Consider the following 18,866-nt stretch of genomic DNA (forward strand, 5'->3'; position numbering starts at 1 on the left):
TACATTTCTGACCTTAAAAAAATTATTTATTCACTTGGACAGTTTTCAGGACTTGGCCTGAACTTTTTCTGCTTATATTGTGAAATAATGATAAATCCTTTTGATTATAATTACTTTTGACATTTATGCAGGCACTTAGTGCAAACCAAGATCAAGAGCGTCAACATTGACTGGTACCATCCATCTATCTATAGAATTGGAACAGTTGTGCTAATGTAGGACACTAAACACGAAATAGACCTCATTTAGTCGTCTTGTTAAAATGTTTTCCCATGCATTACAGACCACTTGCAATTCGGTATCATTTCTTTGTTTAACGGTTGCGCATAAGAAGCACATGAACATAGATATACACCAAATAAATAATGACACGTGTCCTGTAATGGGAAACCTTGCACCACAACGAATAAGGTATATTTAATCATGATTTAAGAGCGACTTTCTGTAAGAGTCGACCAAACATCGGCACAAGTCAAAAAATCGATTTCGCTCATATTTGGTTTTTAGATAGCCCTTAGTGTAAAATAAATCGAGGTGTTGTTAGTTTTGAAAAGAAAAATTTTTTCGCACGAAATTTACGAAAACAGATTTCGCCCAAATGCAGGGGGAAAATGACCGACGAGGTCAAGGAATTTAGTACAAAAATAAGCGCATCCTACAGCTAAACTACTTAACAATTTTTTCGGTTGGTACTTTTTACCGAAGGAATAGGTATTCCTCTTGCTTTTCGTTGTATTTATTCTAGAATATTTGGCGATTTAAGATTCGAAATAATTTTTCTACCGTGTACACTTTTTCCAAAGTTTAAAAATGCAAATTAAGGCCTTAAAATACTGCTTATAAAAACTATGTGCGGAGATACCAAATTATTCAAAACCTTCACCCAGAGGATTATCTAATGTATTTCTATCAGATTCAAAAGAAAAATCTCTGGGCAAATCATTTTTAGCTTTCCGTTGAGGTCTTTTTACGATCTCTATTTCGCGATATTTCAACCGTAAACAGCTTGTTGCGTTACCTCCACCGACGTGACTATAATTTTAATTGCAATCATTCCATCGCTGAATTTTGCTAAAACTAGGGGATCAAACCAAGAAAAAGACATCATAGTAATATTCAACACATTTCAATTGAGATATATTGACAAATTTTATCACATACTTTTTTAGCTTATTCTATTGCGTGACACAAAACATGCTTTGTCGGTAAAAAGTATGTGAACTAAACCGGTTCCAATCTCACATTTTTGCGATTGATATATGCTTTCACAAGATCTTCAGCGTGACTTTGAAACAGCTGAACTGTCCTCATTTAGATGCAGAACATTTCCAAACATTCAACATATATTAACATCATAAATATGGTGCGTGTTGCCAACCAGCGAAATTCGCTCGTGTCAATAACTTAAATTAGGCTGCGTTCATAATGTATGAAAGGGGGGAGGGTGGGACAGGTGAAATTGAGGGGGGATCGGGAAAATTTTGGTAGGAAAAAGGAGGGGATGCACAATTTTTGAAAGAAGCTACAAGCCTTGCTTAGGGGGAACCGTATTTTTTTGCATAACTTTAAGGGGGATGTTGAGAATTATTCTGGACATTTCAAACTTCTACCTGCCACCCCCCCTCCCCTCCCCCCCCCCTGCCATACATTATGAACGCAGCCTTATATAACAAAAAAACCACAAAACAAATAAAAATCAATACTTTTATAATATTGCATAAAGATGATTAGGATTAGTAACGCATTTTATCGAAATAATTATATGTGCATTTATATATACAGAATATATATGTACGTATGACGTGTATGTGTAGAATATGTGAATATAGATATTATGCACATACATAAACATACGTCTATACTCGTAGAGTGCACGCACTAAAACCGTGAACATTAAATAGTACTAACTAGTACTATTTCATACAGAATTCTTTGTTTTCTATTGTTTAATTATCACTATTTAGTGCTAAAAATTAGTATTTGTTTCACGGATTTAGTGTGAGCACTCTAACTTATTTGGAACTAAGTTGATGTGCAACTATGTACAAAACGCCAAATAAAATATGTTTGTCTGTCTATAAAAAGTTTATACACTTATTTCAAAAAAGTTAGTCACCCGAAATGCTATAAAGCTGAGGCCGACAAGGGTTATGGGTAGATTCATTTTACAAGTTCAACCGCTTGATAACTGTTCATGGACTTGCGAATCTTTTACGGGTCATAGTCTCACCTCTTCTGAGCATCATCGAGCTGCAGTTTGTATCAAAAAAGCTTTGTATATATATGCTTCCTTGATATGAAAAGTTTCCCATGATGCTCATATCAGTGATCCCAGCTTTCTAGGTTTTTGGTGACTAACTTTATGTAAATAAGTGTATACATTTATCTCTGAAACGATAATTAAAATAGACCTTAGACTTGCTCCAGTACTTCTCGGTCGAAGTTACCGGGAAGTACTCCAGCGAGAGAGATGGATGCCTGGGTTGGTGTGAAAGATTACTTTAATTATTCAACACGATGACACAACAAGGAAAAAGATTTTAAAAAATAATCAATGTCAAACCCTCCTTTGGGGTATTGGTATTTGTTATTGAATATAGGATACTTTTATCAAGTTAGCGTTATTTACCAAATGTCAAAAGTAGTACGTAGGAGGACTAACTACCACAATGTGCGTATTTTCGTCAGAATGTAATTTTCATATATCTTCTTCACTAGAAGCCGAGAAGCAATTTCATCTATACCAGCTTTATCTCAAGAGCAGGAACAGGACTTGCCTAGTTGTTCGAGCTTGTCTGATATAGCTTCTTGCGTTTGACGGGTAACGACTCGACTGACTTATTTCTGTCTCTTCGATCATAGCTACACGGACCTCCAACTATAGAACTAAACGAACAAACCACTTCCATGTTTATACAGTGCTTGCTGAACTTTCCAATGGAAAGATGGCACGTGATTTTAATCATTGCGGCAGTCAACTCAATGTTAGTTTCATGCATTATCAAAACAATGTTTATTGAAGGAAATTGCTATTAGTAAATGCTACTGGATTAGTAAAACTATATTTTGAAAATCCAATGAAAGAGCTGCTAAATAAAATAAAGTTAGTTCACTGATATATTTAGTTTGAAAGTTATTGTTCGATTTTCATCTGCGTGTTCATTTTACTGACAAAGCATGCTTTGTGTCACGCAATAGAATGAGTTAAAAAAGTATGTGATAAAATATGTTAATATTTCGCAATTGAAATGTGTTGGATATTACTATGATGTCTTTTTCTTGTTTTGATTCCCTAGTTTTAGCAAAATTCAGCGATGGAATGATTGCAATTAAAATTATAGTCACGTCGGTGGAGGTAACGCAACAAGCTGTTTACGGTTGAAATATCGCGAAATAGAGATCGTAAAAAGACCTCAACGGAAAGCTAAAAATGATTTGCCCAGAGATTTTTCTTTTGAATCTGATAGAAATACATTAGATAATCCTCTGGGTGTAGGTTTTGAATAATTTGGTATCTCCGCACATAGTTTTTATAAGCAGTATTTTAAGGCCTTAATTTGCATTTTTAAACTTTGGAAAAAGTGTACACGGTAGAAAAATTATTTCGAATCTTAAATCGCCAAATATTCTAGAATAAATACAACGAAAAGCAAGAGGAATACCTATTCCTTCGGTAAAAAGTACCAACCGAAAAAATTGTTAAGTAGTTTAGCTGTAGGATGCGCTTATTTTTGTACTAAATTCCTTGACCTCGTCGGTCATTTTCCCCCTGCATTTGGGCGAAATCTGTTTTCGTAAATTTCGTGCGAAAAAATTTTTCTTTTCAAAACTAACAACACCTCGATTTATTTTACACTAAGGGCTATCTAAAAACCAAATATGAGCGAAATCGATTTTTTGACTTGTGCCATGAAAATTCGATTTTGGTCGATCCTTACAGACAGTCGCTCTTAATTATTTCAGTAATCAATTTATTAAGGTTTTGAATCAGCATTGCGTCCATGTTTCAATGGTAACTTTAAATTGGAAACTATTGCAAAAAAATGACAGTAAAAATCAGCGCTCCTGGGAACCAATCAGATAGAACGCATATATATTAGTAGTTTCAGTATTCTCTATGATTTCATAAGCTGAGAATGGCTAATGGTCGTTGTATAATTCGCTTAGTTTTAATTAGTTGTGCAATTTCTTCTTATGAAATTATTTTTGTCTTTATTTCTAAGACATCCAACCGAACAACCACAAGAGGCAAAAGTTCCCCCATCAATCGAACAATTATTCATCATTGCGGGATTCAGATGTAGAACAGATAATATGTTTTCATACTGTGCACCGTGTTTGTTTGGTACTTATATTATCTTTAATATTTCCACCAATAATCACTCTTGCGTTGGTTGTCCTGCAGGTAAATGAATTACTTATTACTGAAAAATAAATTATTTCTATTTATCATACAGACACTAGTGTTTTACTGGGAAATACGCCACTCGTATTTTTCATACCAACTACATCCGGGACCTCAGTGACATATTTCCCATATAATCACATGTGAAGATATCGATGACGTCACATGTTCTCTCCTTTACTTGAACGTGCGTTGCAACAAGTTTTAGTTTGTGGATGTGTCTATATAATACAAAGAAAAATGACACAATGGCTTGAAGATAAGAATTTTAACTTCGGACGTTAAAAAAAATTTTTCACCAATCGAAGATAAATGACTTCATATCTTCGCGCCACCGTGTACAATATCCTCGTAGTTTTACATGCTAATGAGCTTTGCAGATATTCTAATGAACTGTGCGGAGAGAACCTAAAGAAATCTTGTGAAATCTGCTTTAATTTAAAACTCGTAATTACAATTTACAAACAAACATAGTTTTTACAACAACTCACGTAAATAACACATTCTGATTGGCTGAGAGCTATGATCAATAAGAGGACAGACACATGGATGACGTAATGTTTTTGAAAACAAGACTCGCCGGTAGGATTTTATCGTAAGGACTGTGATTTTGCGAATTTATTTTGCTAATAAAAGTCGACAATGGAACCAGAAGAGGAACCAAACTTTGAATTTAATCTTGCTGATAGTCTTGCCGACGAATATTTAGTTCTGGAGGCAGAAAAGATAGAGGAAGACGTGAAAAATTCATCTCGCTTTGCAACTTGCGAAGAAAAAGACTTGAATGAGCTTGTACAGTCTGAGATGGCCATTAACTCCATTCCAGAGTCGATCTTCAATGGCTGCTCCATCCAGAACGTGAATGTCTATGTTGTCAAGCGAAATTGACATTGCTTTTCTTAGCTGAACTTATTAGTAAGCTTCGTTTTTTAGAACCTTTGAGTTCTGACTCAAACTCTTTTTGACTTAGCTAAAAAAGTCATTTATAAGTAAATGTCAAAAGTTTTGACCAATAGCAAGCATTCTTTCACAGTGGCTGTCAAAGAACTGTCAAAATTAGCCAATCACAGTGTAGGAAGTTTGGTTGTGAAATGTTGACGTGTAAAAAACTTTTGTAAGTCATAAAATAACCTTTGAAGTTTTCAAAAGTAAATAACCGAAAAACCTTCGTCTTACTTCTGTACTCTGTCCTCTAATGATCATGAAAACTAACTATCTTAGCGAAAATATTCAAAAGCTCACAATAATCGGAGCTGTTTGGTCTATCGCCTTGCTTTCCTTGAATGACAAATTTTCGAAAAACTTTTCGCTTATTTTATTTTGTAAACATTTCGCAGTTTGTTGTAAAAAACAGATCGCACATAGATTTCCATTGTCTGTCCTCTTATTGATCATAGATGACGTCTTAAAATGTTCAAAACTTTACAGTGAAACCACTCGCTGCGCTCGTGGTTCCACTTTAGTTTTGAACATTTTAAAACGTCATCTATGATCAATAAGAGGACAGACAATGGAAATCTATGTGCGATTTGTTAAATATACTAACCTGCATAGTAATACATATTATTATACATTTTACTAAGTACCTCAATTCTGATTGGTCGAGAGCCCTCAGCCAATCCCTGATATCGTGTGAACTCGACATGATAAATGTATTATCTGTAGGTTTTCCTACAGATAATACATTTATCATGTCAAGTTCATTCAAGGTCACGCTGTGGTAGCTTTGCCAAGGGCATTGAGATCTATCCATCGAGATGGCATCCTCACGCTTTGCTTCGCTTTCCGAAGAAGAAATAAATAATCTCTTAGAAGAAAAAGATTCAAAAAATACGAAAAGGTCGACAAAAGGGAGCGTAAAAGTCTTCAGCGAATACCTAAAGGAGAAAAAACTTCAAGAACCAAAGGAGAAGAAATCGTTAGCCGAAATGTTGAAGTCATTTTACGCAGAAGCAAGAAAAAGCAACGGCGATTTATATTCCAAAAGCTCTCTCCACAGCTTAAGGTTTGGACTCAATAGACACTTCAAAAATACCCAAGGAACTGACATCATAAACGATCCAGAATTTGGTGAGGCAAATAAAGTTTTTCTAGCACAGTGTGTTGATCTTAAAAAACAAGGACTCGGCAAAATTCAACACAAACCTCCAATCCTCGAAAATGATCTTAAAAAACTCTATGAGTGTGGAGTTTTTGGCTTACAAGACCCAAGAACACTGCAAAACAAAGTATTTTTTGAGATAATGCTGTTTTTCTGCCGCCGTGGTCGTCAAAACCTCAGAGAGTTAAAAATTTCAGACTTCTCATTCAGCGTAGACGACAAAGGATCTCGATATGTGTATAAAGCTGGCGACGAGCTGACAAAAAACAGGAGAGAGGACGACGACGGTTTAGAAGGAGGAATTATGTATGAAAAACCCGGACCGAACTGTCCTGTTGCCTCGTTAGAACTTTATATTAAACACTTAAATCCAAAGAACCAGTTTTTGTTCCAAAGACCGAAGAAAAACGCAAGAATTGGTGTTGACGAGATTTGTTATGACAACATGGTAGTTGGTGAACGGATGCTTGGAGAGAAAATGAAGGTTATCTCTCAAGAAGCAAAACTTTCAAAGCTGTATACCAATCACTCTATTAGAGCTACATCTCTAACCATCCTGGATAGGGCTGGTTTTGAAGCACGCCACATCATGTCGGTAAGTGGTCATAAAAGCGAGAGCAGCCTGAGGAGCTACTGTCAAACAGACATAAACACAAAAAGAAGAATGTCAGAAACCATCACTGCTGCATCACTTGGAACTGACTCTACGAGTGTAGATACTAGCATAGCTGTAAGTAGCGAAACTCTTAACTTATCGCCTACATTTACTCTTTCACAAGAAGAATTTTTGATGGGAGAATTTAGTGTTAGCAACTCCCACTCAGAAATTTCAAAAAACTATAATTTTGTGAATCGTAACGTCACTTTCAATAGCTAGAGCTAAAGTTGTTTTTTCCTTAGCTTCCTTTTTACGAGAATGTCATTTCTTGTTTACTTCTGATACTTTAATAAGATTTTTAAGGCCATTAACTTTGGCATCTGAATTATTATAGGTTTCATTCACTCCGGCGACATTTTTGTTGTTGTTGTCGTATCCTTTAGGCTTACATAACTTATAAATTTCTCAGTTTACATAACGTTTTTATTCAGAATTTGTATTTATCTTCAGTATTATGTACAAAAACAATTATTTAAGAAATCTTTATTAACTTATTTTCATATATTTTGTGAAGAATTATTGAAATATTTTCAAATAAAAATTTTGCGTTTTTCACGCGACATCATGGCGTTCATATTTCATGTCTCTATAATTTAATGTTTATGTTAATGTTTTTCCAGTATACAAAATGTATAATAAAGCAATTATTGAATTCGGTTATCGCATGATATCGTAAATTATCAAAACCTCGGCTGTGTTATCTGCCTCAGCCTTCGGCTTCGGCAGATAACACAGACTCGGTCTTGATAATTTACGATATCATGCTCAACCTCATCCAATAATTGCTTAGTAATACTGACCTGCTAACAAAGTGATAAGTAGTTTCCTCTAATATAATCCTGCTAGGATACCTAATTTGTCTTTGCAGAATGCGAAGATATCGCGTGCCTCCTCAGTTGACATGCTTAAATGTAAGTCTGGGTAACAGCTTCAAACAATTTTCCATATATTGATCAAAGATCTGAGTGACGTGTTGCCATAAGATGAAGAGTCCATTATTCCACATATACCTGAATTTCAAATAAGATCACACTGAGTAAAAAATAGTCTCTTATTTCCAGCAAATTAGAAAATAAAAAATAACGTTTTGTATTTTAACTGTAATAAAAGAATAACTCTCAATCCAGAATATGATCAATCAAATGTAGAAAATAATTTAATTTCAAATATCTGGTACATGTGCCAGAACCTAAATGATAAAGACAGTTTCGTGTAGAGGTGTGGGGCATCTGGAAAAAAGTAGATGTAGCGATGGGGTGCATACAAATTTATGGTTCGGTGACATACATATTTTCCTGCATCACCATCAAGAGGCTTGTGCAGGCGATAGAACCTCCTATTAGGTGAAGCACCATCTGAAGTTGCTGCTATCACCCACAAGTTACATGTGGTTTCCAGTATGCACACACTTTCCCAGAAGAGAGGAATAAGTTGGGCTGAATTTTGCAAAATATGACAAAATGAACTTAAGTTGTGCGCAGACACCTCTGATGAGAAAGACTAATGCATGAGTTGCAATGTCATCTTGTTTTACAAGAGTTCCATAGTTTATGTCTGGGTCTCCAAGGTCAAAATACCCAATAAGTTTCCCAGTATTCTTGTAAATCACCAGATTTGACTGGACTTTCATCTCACCATAGAGTAACACAAGGTATCTTTGTATATCAAATTATGAATCTATTAATGACTTGAGCTCCTCTATATCATCTTCTTTAAAACCCCCTCCTAGGTCTAATATAATTACGATAGTCTCTAAGGGTCCTTTGACTTGACAAAACTAGGATTTTGCTCTGACGCAACTCTTCATAACAAGAGGGTGACTTTGCAGCTGTTGAAAGGCAATAGCGTATAATCATGGAGTGATACTTCACACCACTTGGACTGCTTGAAAACAGCTTCTTTTGTTGCTGCCAAAAGAGATTCTTAAAGGGAGTTATATATTTTTGTGTTTCATTGCTCAATTTGTGATCTATCTCCCCACTAGCTCTCGTTTAAGAAATACTACATCTCAGTCCTCATTTTATAGTTTAGTTGGCGTTCAAGCTCAGCACATTTCAAACGCTGTTCTCTCAAAGTCAGTTTCAGTCGGTCTGGGACTGTTCTTGAAATTGGTGCCTTGAGATGTGCAGGTTCAGACATTATTCTCTGCTTTGCTCTAATTGCTCTATCAACTTTGTGTGAATGCTTAAAGCAGGTAGAGCATTCCTCCAAACTCTCAATCAGAAGCTGACATTTATGTGAAAGCCAATACTCTTTGTATGGAAATGTTGGAGGTTCTTTATCATCATAGGCCAAAGGATCCACTGCTTTGGGAATGACATGGTGAATAATATTCGAGTCCAGTTCAGAGTGTTCAATTCCAGGACATACTGAATAAATCTGATACTCACTAATTCGCTCAAAGTGTTATTGGTCATTGAATAGCTTGTATACAGTATATGGTCCTCAGGTAACAACCAACCGTAAACCAAAATTGTGAAACCAAGACTATCACCCACGAAAAGCTGAATTTCTGGTAGGCAAAGACAATCCTTCATCTTTTTTAACACGAGTCTGTCCTCCTGTATTTCAAAAGACCACTCAGTGATACTCTTCAAAGTCTGTGCTCTTTTACAGAAATCGCTGAAGTTTTTATAGCACGATGTCTTCGCTTCGTTAGCATTTTCTACCCTTATAACTGGTGGTGGCCTTGGTAGCGGTTTGTTGTTTTGGTGACTTTTGTGAGACATATTCAGCAATGGAAGGGCTCCAAACTTCGGTCTTTTCTTGGTCAGTTTGAAGATTGAACTAAGAGAGAAATATTAAGCATTGTTATGCTTTAAATGTGGCTTTATGTTCAAATATAGCCACATTTAATATTGATACTTTAATATTTCGTTGTCTTTAGGATCATAATGCATCTCACAAGTAAAGACTTTTTCGTTTTCTATTTACTTTTGAAAATCCTTATCTACACTAACACGATATTTAGTGAGCTCACTGGGCCAAGCTTCTCTCCACTTCTTCGTTTCTCGCGGCAGGAAGCTTCCAAATACCAATTCCCTTGGTTCTTCTGCACGTTTCGCAGCCAACCACGGAACAATTATGTCCTGGCATGTTTGGAAAAGGTCAAGTAATATTCTAAGATAATTTAAGCTAGATATCTGTCTTCATACTAAAGGAAACAACGCCATGCTTATCAACCGTACTCGAACGACGCCATCTTGAATTTGTGTGCAGGGTCATTGTCACCTGACAAGTCATAAAGTCGAACAAAGAGATGGTACTTTGAAGTTCGCCGGCCTTCCTAACCATTCCCCTCTATTAATTATGGTTAATTTTCTTAGTTTCGTTGTTTTGATTGTTATTACAAGCACTAAAAAGTATTCGCACATTTTTCGTATTTACTAGTCCGCTCCACACAGCTCATTAGAACATTAGAAGAATGTATTAGCATATAAAACTTCGATATGCGATGTCACTCTATATGCTATATTATGGCAATCGAATACTGCCGAAAAAACATGAAAAGTTTTGCTTTTTTTTTTTGGAACTACCGTCCATATACAATTAGATTAATAGCACACTTGTTACTTCTAACACCATTTGCTAATACGACTTAAAGTTTTTTCCAGTAATTACCCTCAGAAAAGATCACGTTGACCATTTGATCAATGATATGTTTTCAGGTGGTTTCTATGAGGATTCACTTGCTTACTTCGGTGAACGAGCGTACGGTAATGGATGTAAGATGTGTGACAACGGTACGTTTGTACACGTAAAAACCGCACCAGGAAAACGAAAGGACGACTGCAAATCATGTCCCCAAGGTATCAATAATTAAATATTATAATTCCTTACAAGCTAAATTTCCCGGGGGGGTACTACCACCCCAACTTGGGTAGGGGTGTGCCGCCAGGACCTACTGGAAGCTACGGAAGAGAGATAAGGATGATCGGGAATAATACTGCCATTGTGGAGTCAGAAAAGTGTCGTAAGGCTCAGATCAATATTTGTTTCTGTCGATATTCTTTCTGGTTTTCTAGCCTAGTTTGTCTCTCAGTCTCAGTTTCTCTGACATAAAAGAACATTGTCTCCCTACCGAAACTGGACTGGACTGAACTATCGTTCGTGACAATATTCCAGCAATGAATAAAATCGAGGTTGACATAATACTTTTTGGAGGAAAAACAGTTGTCTGGCTTCGACTAAAGCACGCAAGGAAAAGACAAACTCGTGCATTAAGAAGAATTGCCGCTTTTTCTATTCACTGCGTGTTAACATATCATCGCCTGCCCGCACACCCGCTCGCTCGCCCGCTAGCTTTCTCGATCTCGGACTCCATCGGTTATATATAGGTCCCAGGACTACTCGCTCGTCTGTTCACATGAGGTTCGTCTAGAATAGTGTCGCTGCTCTGCTGGTGGCTCGCAGCAATTAATTTATCAAAAAATGCTAAATACAAAACACTTTTTGTTTTAGGTACACAAAATAAATACTTCGCAGGCTTTAGAGCTTGCCAATGTCAAGATGGGTTTTATCGACTTGATCGCTTCGAGAAGTGCTACTTCTGTCCTGACTCTGGTGTCATGTGTTTCAACGAGTCAATGACTCTGAATCCCGGGTACTACTGGCAGTGGATTTCCCAGTCGGAGAAAGAAAACTACATCAACTTTACCAACGAGCTGCAAATCTTTGATGACAGTTATAACAGGGAACTCGTTACGTTTCATGGTTCTTTCCCCAAACATTACCAGTGTCCAAGATTAGAGTCATGCCTGGGTGGCATGGATGCTAGCTGTGCTGAGGGATACACGGGACCCCTGTGTGCCGTATGTGATAAAGGACAATACAATCTCGTGTCCACTTGTTTCAAATGCCCTAAACTTGGCTGGCTTATTTTCCAGGTATATTAAATAATAGAGTTTTTTTTATCGTGAATGTATAACATGTGGACCATAACTAAAATAATAAGCAAAAAGAAAAAAAAAAGAAAGAGATATAAAATATTAGCACCAAACTTCTTGAATTTTCAAGGAGTTTTCTTTAAAATTTATCACGGATAAATTGTCCTAAAACGTTTTGGATTGTACGATTTTTAAAAAATAATACAGTAAACGATAGGAGAAGAGCTGTACTTTGGGTATTATGAGGCTATTTGGAATGAGAGTTTTGCTTAGAGGACCAATGGAGCGCAAGCACCTTTTAGGCATATTTTGATAACCAGAATCGTCCTTGGAGCTCAAATTTTCTTTTCCCTTTTTCTCGAAAACAAAAATTAAGTATTTTTAAAAAATAGCCACACAGAGTTTCATTCTGCATCATACACTACTTAAATCCAAAAGTAGAGCAAATTCAACTTCTCTTGGACAGAGGCAATAGGAATTATTATTTGTCTTACGTCGTTTTTAGTAGAGGAAACTTGCGTTTTTAAAATTTCTAGCTTGTTATGTTCTACAGATAAGTGCCATCTCCTTGGTTGTCGTAGCTGTCTTTTTCCTGGTCATAAAAGGGAAACGACAACATATCCAAAGCAAGCGTTCACTTACAGATATTATTCTTGCTCGTCTCAAGATCATTATCTCATTCTATCAAATATTCTCTAGTACACTCGATGGATTTTCATACGTCAAGTGGCCAAGAGCCTTGGCCCAGATAAGTGAATACGCTAAGTTCATTCAGCTGAATGTTCTACAGATTGCACCTCTGCATTGTTTCAGCTCTCGATTCAAGATGGATGCTTATGATCATCTTGTTACTGCATGCTCAACGACTGCCATGGTGATACTTATGACTTTGATATATTATAACTTAAAACTTCTCTACACTCTTAAAACTACCGAGCGTTCTGGAAAATCTGCCATTTTCGCAGACCTTGAAGCCAGAAAAGAGATCTGCTACCGGAATGTATTCCTGTTCATTTTTGTAACTTATCCACAGACCTGCTCAACGATCTTCTCAATGCTACCAGCAGCCTGCCACAAAATCTGCCAAGACAGCAGCCAGACACAATGTACCTTCTACTTGAAGGCTGACTACTCCATTACTTGCTTTACTGACAAGTACAATAGGTACGTAATATTTGCTTATGCTGCCCTAATCTACCCTTTTGCTGTTCCAATTCTGACAGTAGTTGTTCTTTGGAAATATTACTTTAAAAACTTACACAAGAGATTGGGTAACGAGGTCAGTGGGGAAGAGATGAGCGAAAACAATAATGATGCGCCATGCAGTAAACAGACAAGTCAACAAACAAACACCACCCAGTGTACCAGCACCACAAGTCCACATATCTACAGTATTGAAAGACAAACCGCTAGACAAATTGATGTCCTTTTAGAACAGCAAGAGCGCAAAACAGACGAGATAAACGAATTTGCTATACACGCAGATTTAGGACTTGATAGCAATTTAGGGATTGAAAAATCAATGGTGGAGAAAAAAATTGGAGAAACAAAAGGAAAAGGTTCGGACAGTACTATGATCACTATCCCACCAATCATAGCAGGAATGAGCTTCATATTCGAAAACTATGCTGAGAATTGTTGGTTTTGGGAAATCATTGAAATGATGAGGAAGCTGTTGTTGACTTCTTCTTTGGCCCTGATTGGTGCTGAAGGACGGACCTCTCTTGGAGTCGCTTCCATTCTGTCTGGTAAATATATTGATCAAATATAATATTCTTGAAGTAGGCAATACATCAATTTAGTATTTAAACTGTTATAATATGATAATTCTTAGGTTGTTATGCCATACTCCATGCGTACTTTAAACCAATCCCTGATAAGTTCGAGCATGTCCTTCAGCTCACGGCACTCCTCGTTACCTTTGCCAACACGTGTATTGGAATGATGCTCAAGATAGACCAAGATGCTTTATTGAATGCTGATGCTAAGTTCATGGATTCTTGGATTATGACGGTTCTGCTAGTGATGACCAATATCATGGTTACGGCCCTTGTTGTTGGTGAGTCTATATAATAGCTAGAGCAAGAACCATTTACTGGTTTTGTAGGAAAGGTCAATACAGCAATATTGCAAAGCGTAACTAAGAACTGATAATCTTTTTTCTGTAAAACTAGAGCAATTATTTTCTAATGACGAGGAAAACAACATCTGGATGGAGTTGGAATTGCAGTCCATCGATAGAATGTCTTAGGGGACATATTTGCAAGATGACGTCTATTTCGTCCATCATGCACTGAAATGCCAAATCGACCCAGTTACGTTTTTCCTTAAACTCGGATTGGCTTGATAAGTTTCACACTGTTTTTCATTTATCTTCTTTTAATAGAATGTATTAAGCGCATTAGATACAGTTGTTTATTAAGAGAAAGTGCATTTGCTCGAGACATATAAATAAAGAGAAAATTCATACTATCTGGATTTCCCTCAACCGCCATTATTACGAACGATCTTTTACTAATCTTTTAGTTAATCTATACTTTATATACAATTTCAGTAAAATATGTGATGGTAGTTGGTAAGACTGTCTATTCCATTATCAAAAACCCTCGCTGCTCTCTCGCTTGCTGTCTGTCAGTTATTCTGACTCTTGATGAAGTACAAAGTGAAGCAAGAAGTATGGGAAGTAACATTGGATTGAAGATGAAAACACAGCTTCAAAGTGGCAATGAATTCGAAGGTAACAATAAATACATTAGTGTGATTTCCTTATGTGTGGAGTATATGTATCAATAAGTAGAAAATGAAATGACCGATTCAAATGGAAAAGTTTGGCATCGATAAATAAAACAATTTAATTTATTGATGATTGGAGCCTAACGATAAGAAGAACTCATAGTTAATTGTATTGTATTATATTTTAAAATTAAGTTGCCGTTATGTTTCGTTATTCATTTTTGATGTTAGCATTTATAATGGTCCATTTTTTGAAGCTTTTCCTCCCTTCATTTGCATGCTTGTCAGTAGGATTTGATAACACGAATTATTTTGATCCACAAATCGATATCATATTCAGTTGATATTAACCATGGTATTAAACTAGCTGATTGAAAACGTGCAAAACGATAAAGGAGATACTTGTTAAAGTCTATATTTTCGATATTTAAATAATGATGTTTTCTTTGCGCTCTCAGGACTGTCCATGGAAGATGCTGCTGGTGATTATGGTTTGACTGGGATCGATATGGACAATGATGAAGATGACGATGATTAAAGTTACGATAGTGATGATGATAATTAAGATGGTGGAGCCAACGTTGATATAAAAAAAAAAGGAAGCAACGGTAAAAACAAGTCCATATCAGAAAAGACATTGCAATCCACCTCAAAATTTGGCTAAACATATGATATATTGTAGAGTAACACAGAATGGGCTTTTAAAATAGTTTGCGCTTATGTAATCTGCTTATAAAATGAAATCAACTGTTAAAAAACGTTAGCAACTATTAACGTAATAACGTTAAAAAAGGGATGGAAAAGACGGCTGAGTTATATAACCCACTCATGAATATTATCATGATTGCAGTTGGAAATGGCAGTAGCCTTTAAAAGTTGTTCGTTCATGCAATTTGCTTGACATTAAGAAACGCCGTAGAAATAAATGCTCGAGATATATATATGATTCACGCACTAGACTGGTTTTTGTATAAGTGGGAAACATATGACGCAACATTGAGTTGGCCTTTCATTGTTTTCCAGTAAATGACTACGTTAAGATACAATAGACGACTTGCACTAACAGGTCACGTGACCCCATCCCCCTTAAAACAAGCAAATGAGTCAAAATGAACTCCAGAAATGAAAAGAGCACCTCAAATTTAGTGAGGGGGCGAAGTTTCACCTCGAAACGTTGAATATAGAAAAAAAGGCATTAAATATAAGATCAAATATTTTACAAAGATTTGTATGGGAAAAGTCTTGGCTAGTAAGCTTTTGCCATCCAGCGCATTTTCCCATACAAATCCTTATAAAACATTCAATTCTATATCTAATGCTATTTCTCCTGTTTTACATATTATGAGCTAATATAAATTTAGGCACTGCCTAAAAGCGGAGCTCCAATACCACAGGGATACCAATTTAGATAAAACTGAAAGATGAAAATAAAATCGGGCGAAACATCTTCAATGTTTTCTCTAATTCGAGATGAAAATAATGTCCCCCATAACGAAAACCAATCAATGAAAAAATGAAATGTAAATGCACTTCATCGTTTTCTTCGCACGAGTCTTTGTTTTCGACTTTAGCACTCCATAAGACAGACTAGCTTAAGAAAAAGTGAGAAAAACACAAGCTTACTTTTACGTCTTGTCAAAAAAAATAACATACGATTGTTTGCTAAAAAATACACACCTGAATTCTTGAAGAACACTTCTTGGTCCATCTTTGACTACATGAATTTTTTTTGTTATTTTTTGTTGGTCTATAATTTTTCCTAAAGCGATTTTTTCTGTGCATTTGAAAACCACATTTGCGAGGGATGATTTACCAGTGCTGCGCTCGCGCGGGCATTAGGGCCGAAGGCCCGCGCGGGAGCTCCGCTAAAACTCTGTCACCCTACTAATGCCGAGACGCTCTTTTCATTGATGTTTTATTTATTTGACAAAACCGCTCGTTTTAAGGGAGGTAGGGTCACGTGACCTGTTAGGTAGGGTCACGTGATCTTTTAGTTCGCTGCATTCAATGGTGAGATATCAAATTGAACACTCGAAAATAACTTTCATATCTCCGCGCGGCCATGTTTTATTCTCTATATCATTGTATATTCATGTGTATTGTAGGTACTGGGAATATATAACAGTTTTGACCATACACCTTTCCTGAGATAGCGAACATGCTGCATTGTGGTTTAGCCGCTTCGGTACAAACATGGATCCTGTTTATCGAACTCAGAAAAGGCCTATAGGTGTCCTGATTATGCGAGAAAACTTGAAAAGACGTACGCCCTTCCCGAGCCTCCCTTTGCTAACATTTGTCCTGATAATGTTGTTGTTGACAGCAAGATTCAAAACTGCCCAACCGTCACGCCTACTGGTAAGAAGAAATGAGTGGGGGGAATTTCGTGCTAGGCAGGAAAACTCCTTACCGGCTTTTTGCAAAATGTTAAAAGTAGTGCTGGAGAGTTCTATAAACTGCATTGAACGGCCAATTGATTAAGCTGTGGTGGGTCCTTGATTGAGTGACTGACTTGTGTGTGAGTGAGTGAGTGAGTGAGTGAGAGGAGTGCAAAGTAAGGAGTTTAGCTAGTAAAGGTAGAACGAAATCATTATATGAAATCTGTGAAACAATTCCGTGATTATCTTATTATACGCTAGTGTTTCTAAATGGCGGTAGGTAATTGGACGTGTGTATCATGAAATATAAATCGCTGTTTACAAGCAAAAATATTTATATTTAGAAAATATTTCAAAAACACCTCTTTTATTCCTTTGTTTACTTAAAGTTGGTTCTAAAAGGTACACCTAATAGCTCACTTCCGAAATATGCTTCGCTTGTCACGCACAAGGGTTTCAATGCGAGGCTTCGTGCATAATTCTCAGTGATTCGTGAACGGAGATCAAGGTTAATTGATTATCGCGTAACTTTTTTATAAAAGTATGTTCCCCACCAATGCGTTGCCCCACATCCTTAGAAGAAATCGTTGGTTTATTAACTAATAAGGCATAACCGCTCCCATGCCTAAAAATAGCACGGGCCTTAAACTGCTACTACTATCAAATTTTGGACTGGCTTCTTTTTTGCCTGCATTCAAACACCTTGTCATGAAAATGCACAAGCTCTGGTCGCTATGGCAACTCAACGGGTGTCCGGGCCCCTAATAACGATTTGAGCCATTCAGCGATTGCCTCCTTATCTTTAACTTGAGCAGAAAATTGTTTGACTAAATTTGTGTCTACGGCCATAACAAATATTTGAACCTAGCCTTTTTCGATATCATTTCTCTTAAAGGTAGAAATTTCAAAATTCTGAATTTTAGATAGAGGTGGCCTGAAAAAGAGTACTATAATACTACTAACTATAGCTAGCTTGTCTTAGGCGACTTAAAGTAGTAAAAATTGGAGACTTTAAAAACAAGATTAACTAGGTTCGAAGATACATTTTACACAAAACTAGGTTTAACAGGTTTTCTAAAACTAGTACCAAAACAATGCACAATACCTTTCGTGGAGCGTAATCTACGAAAATCTGTTCAGAACAAAAGAAATGACGCACTTTTGTAAAAAAGTGAAAAAAGTCCTCTATCTTTGCCAACTTTGTTTGCAATTACAGTACAACTACTAAGCCATTTAGACAGTTAGACAAGAGAACCAATTTTAAAGATGTAGATTGAAAACAATGCATTCCAACTTTGGGTAGTAGAGCCAACCAGCTCCACTACCCAAAGTCGGAATGTATTGTTTTCATTCTACAATTTTATTGGTTCTCGCTGTCTAAGTGGCCCCGGTTATAGTAGTTGCACTGTTATTATTTTTTGAGCAAAACAGGCTTTATTATGTCACTGCTTTGAATGTATAGACTGACATTTTCAAAATGCCCTTGTTGGCATATACTTAAACAGTATTGTCATATCCCAGCTGTAGAAGTCCATTTTCTCGTACTCTGATTGGTCGAGAGGGTATCACGTAAAAGTGAACAACTTCGATGTTTCCCCCGGAACGACTCTCAGCGGGCAACAATACTGTTGCAAAAATGATTTGTTCAAAAAAAAAAAACACCTATAGGATTTATCCTCGTCCGTCATATACAATGAGTATTTTT

General features: G+C 36.5%; 2 protein-coding genes and 1 pseudogene across 2 annotated transcripts; 2 read left to right on the forward strand and 1 right to left on the reverse strand.

The window, feature by feature from the left end:
* The first annotated feature begins 149 nt into the window (after positions 1-149).
* On the forward strand, positions 150-15,711 carry LOC116294778 (uncharacterized). The gene is made up of 8 exons (XM_031702437.2): positions 150-215; positions 4,224-4,405; positions 10,833-10,973; positions 11,626-12,050; positions 12,604-13,798; positions 13,885-14,109; positions 14,605-14,787; positions 15,242-15,711. The coding sequence occupies exons 2-8, from the start codon at positions 4,315-4,317 to the stop codon at positions 15,319-15,321; spliced, it is 2,340 nt and encodes a 779-aa protein (XP_031558297.2). The 5' UTR covers positions 150-215; positions 4,224-4,314; the 3' UTR covers positions 15,322-15,711.
* Positions 5,980-7,383, forward strand: LOC148910250 (uncharacterized protein KIAA1958-like). The gene has a single exon (XM_089031968.1). The coding sequence runs from the start codon at positions 6,163-6,165 to the stop codon at positions 7,381-7,383; it is 1,221 nt and encodes a 406-aa protein (XP_088888094.1). The 5' UTR covers positions 5,980-6,162.
* Positions 8,057-10,260, reverse strand: LOC148910251 (uncharacterized; annotated as a pseudogene).
* Positions 15,712-18,866: the final 3,155 nt, after the last annotated feature.

The sequence above is a fragment of the Actinia tenebrosa genome, unplaced genomic scaffold (genome assembly GCF_029948245.1).
Source record: "Actinia tenebrosa isolate PJP-AT-01 unplaced genomic scaffold, QUT_ActTen_1.0 PGA_scaffold17__23_contigs__length_9995812, whole genome shotgun sequence".
NCBI lineage: Eukaryota > Metazoa > Cnidaria > Anthozoa > Actiniaria > Actiniidae > Actinia > Actinia tenebrosa.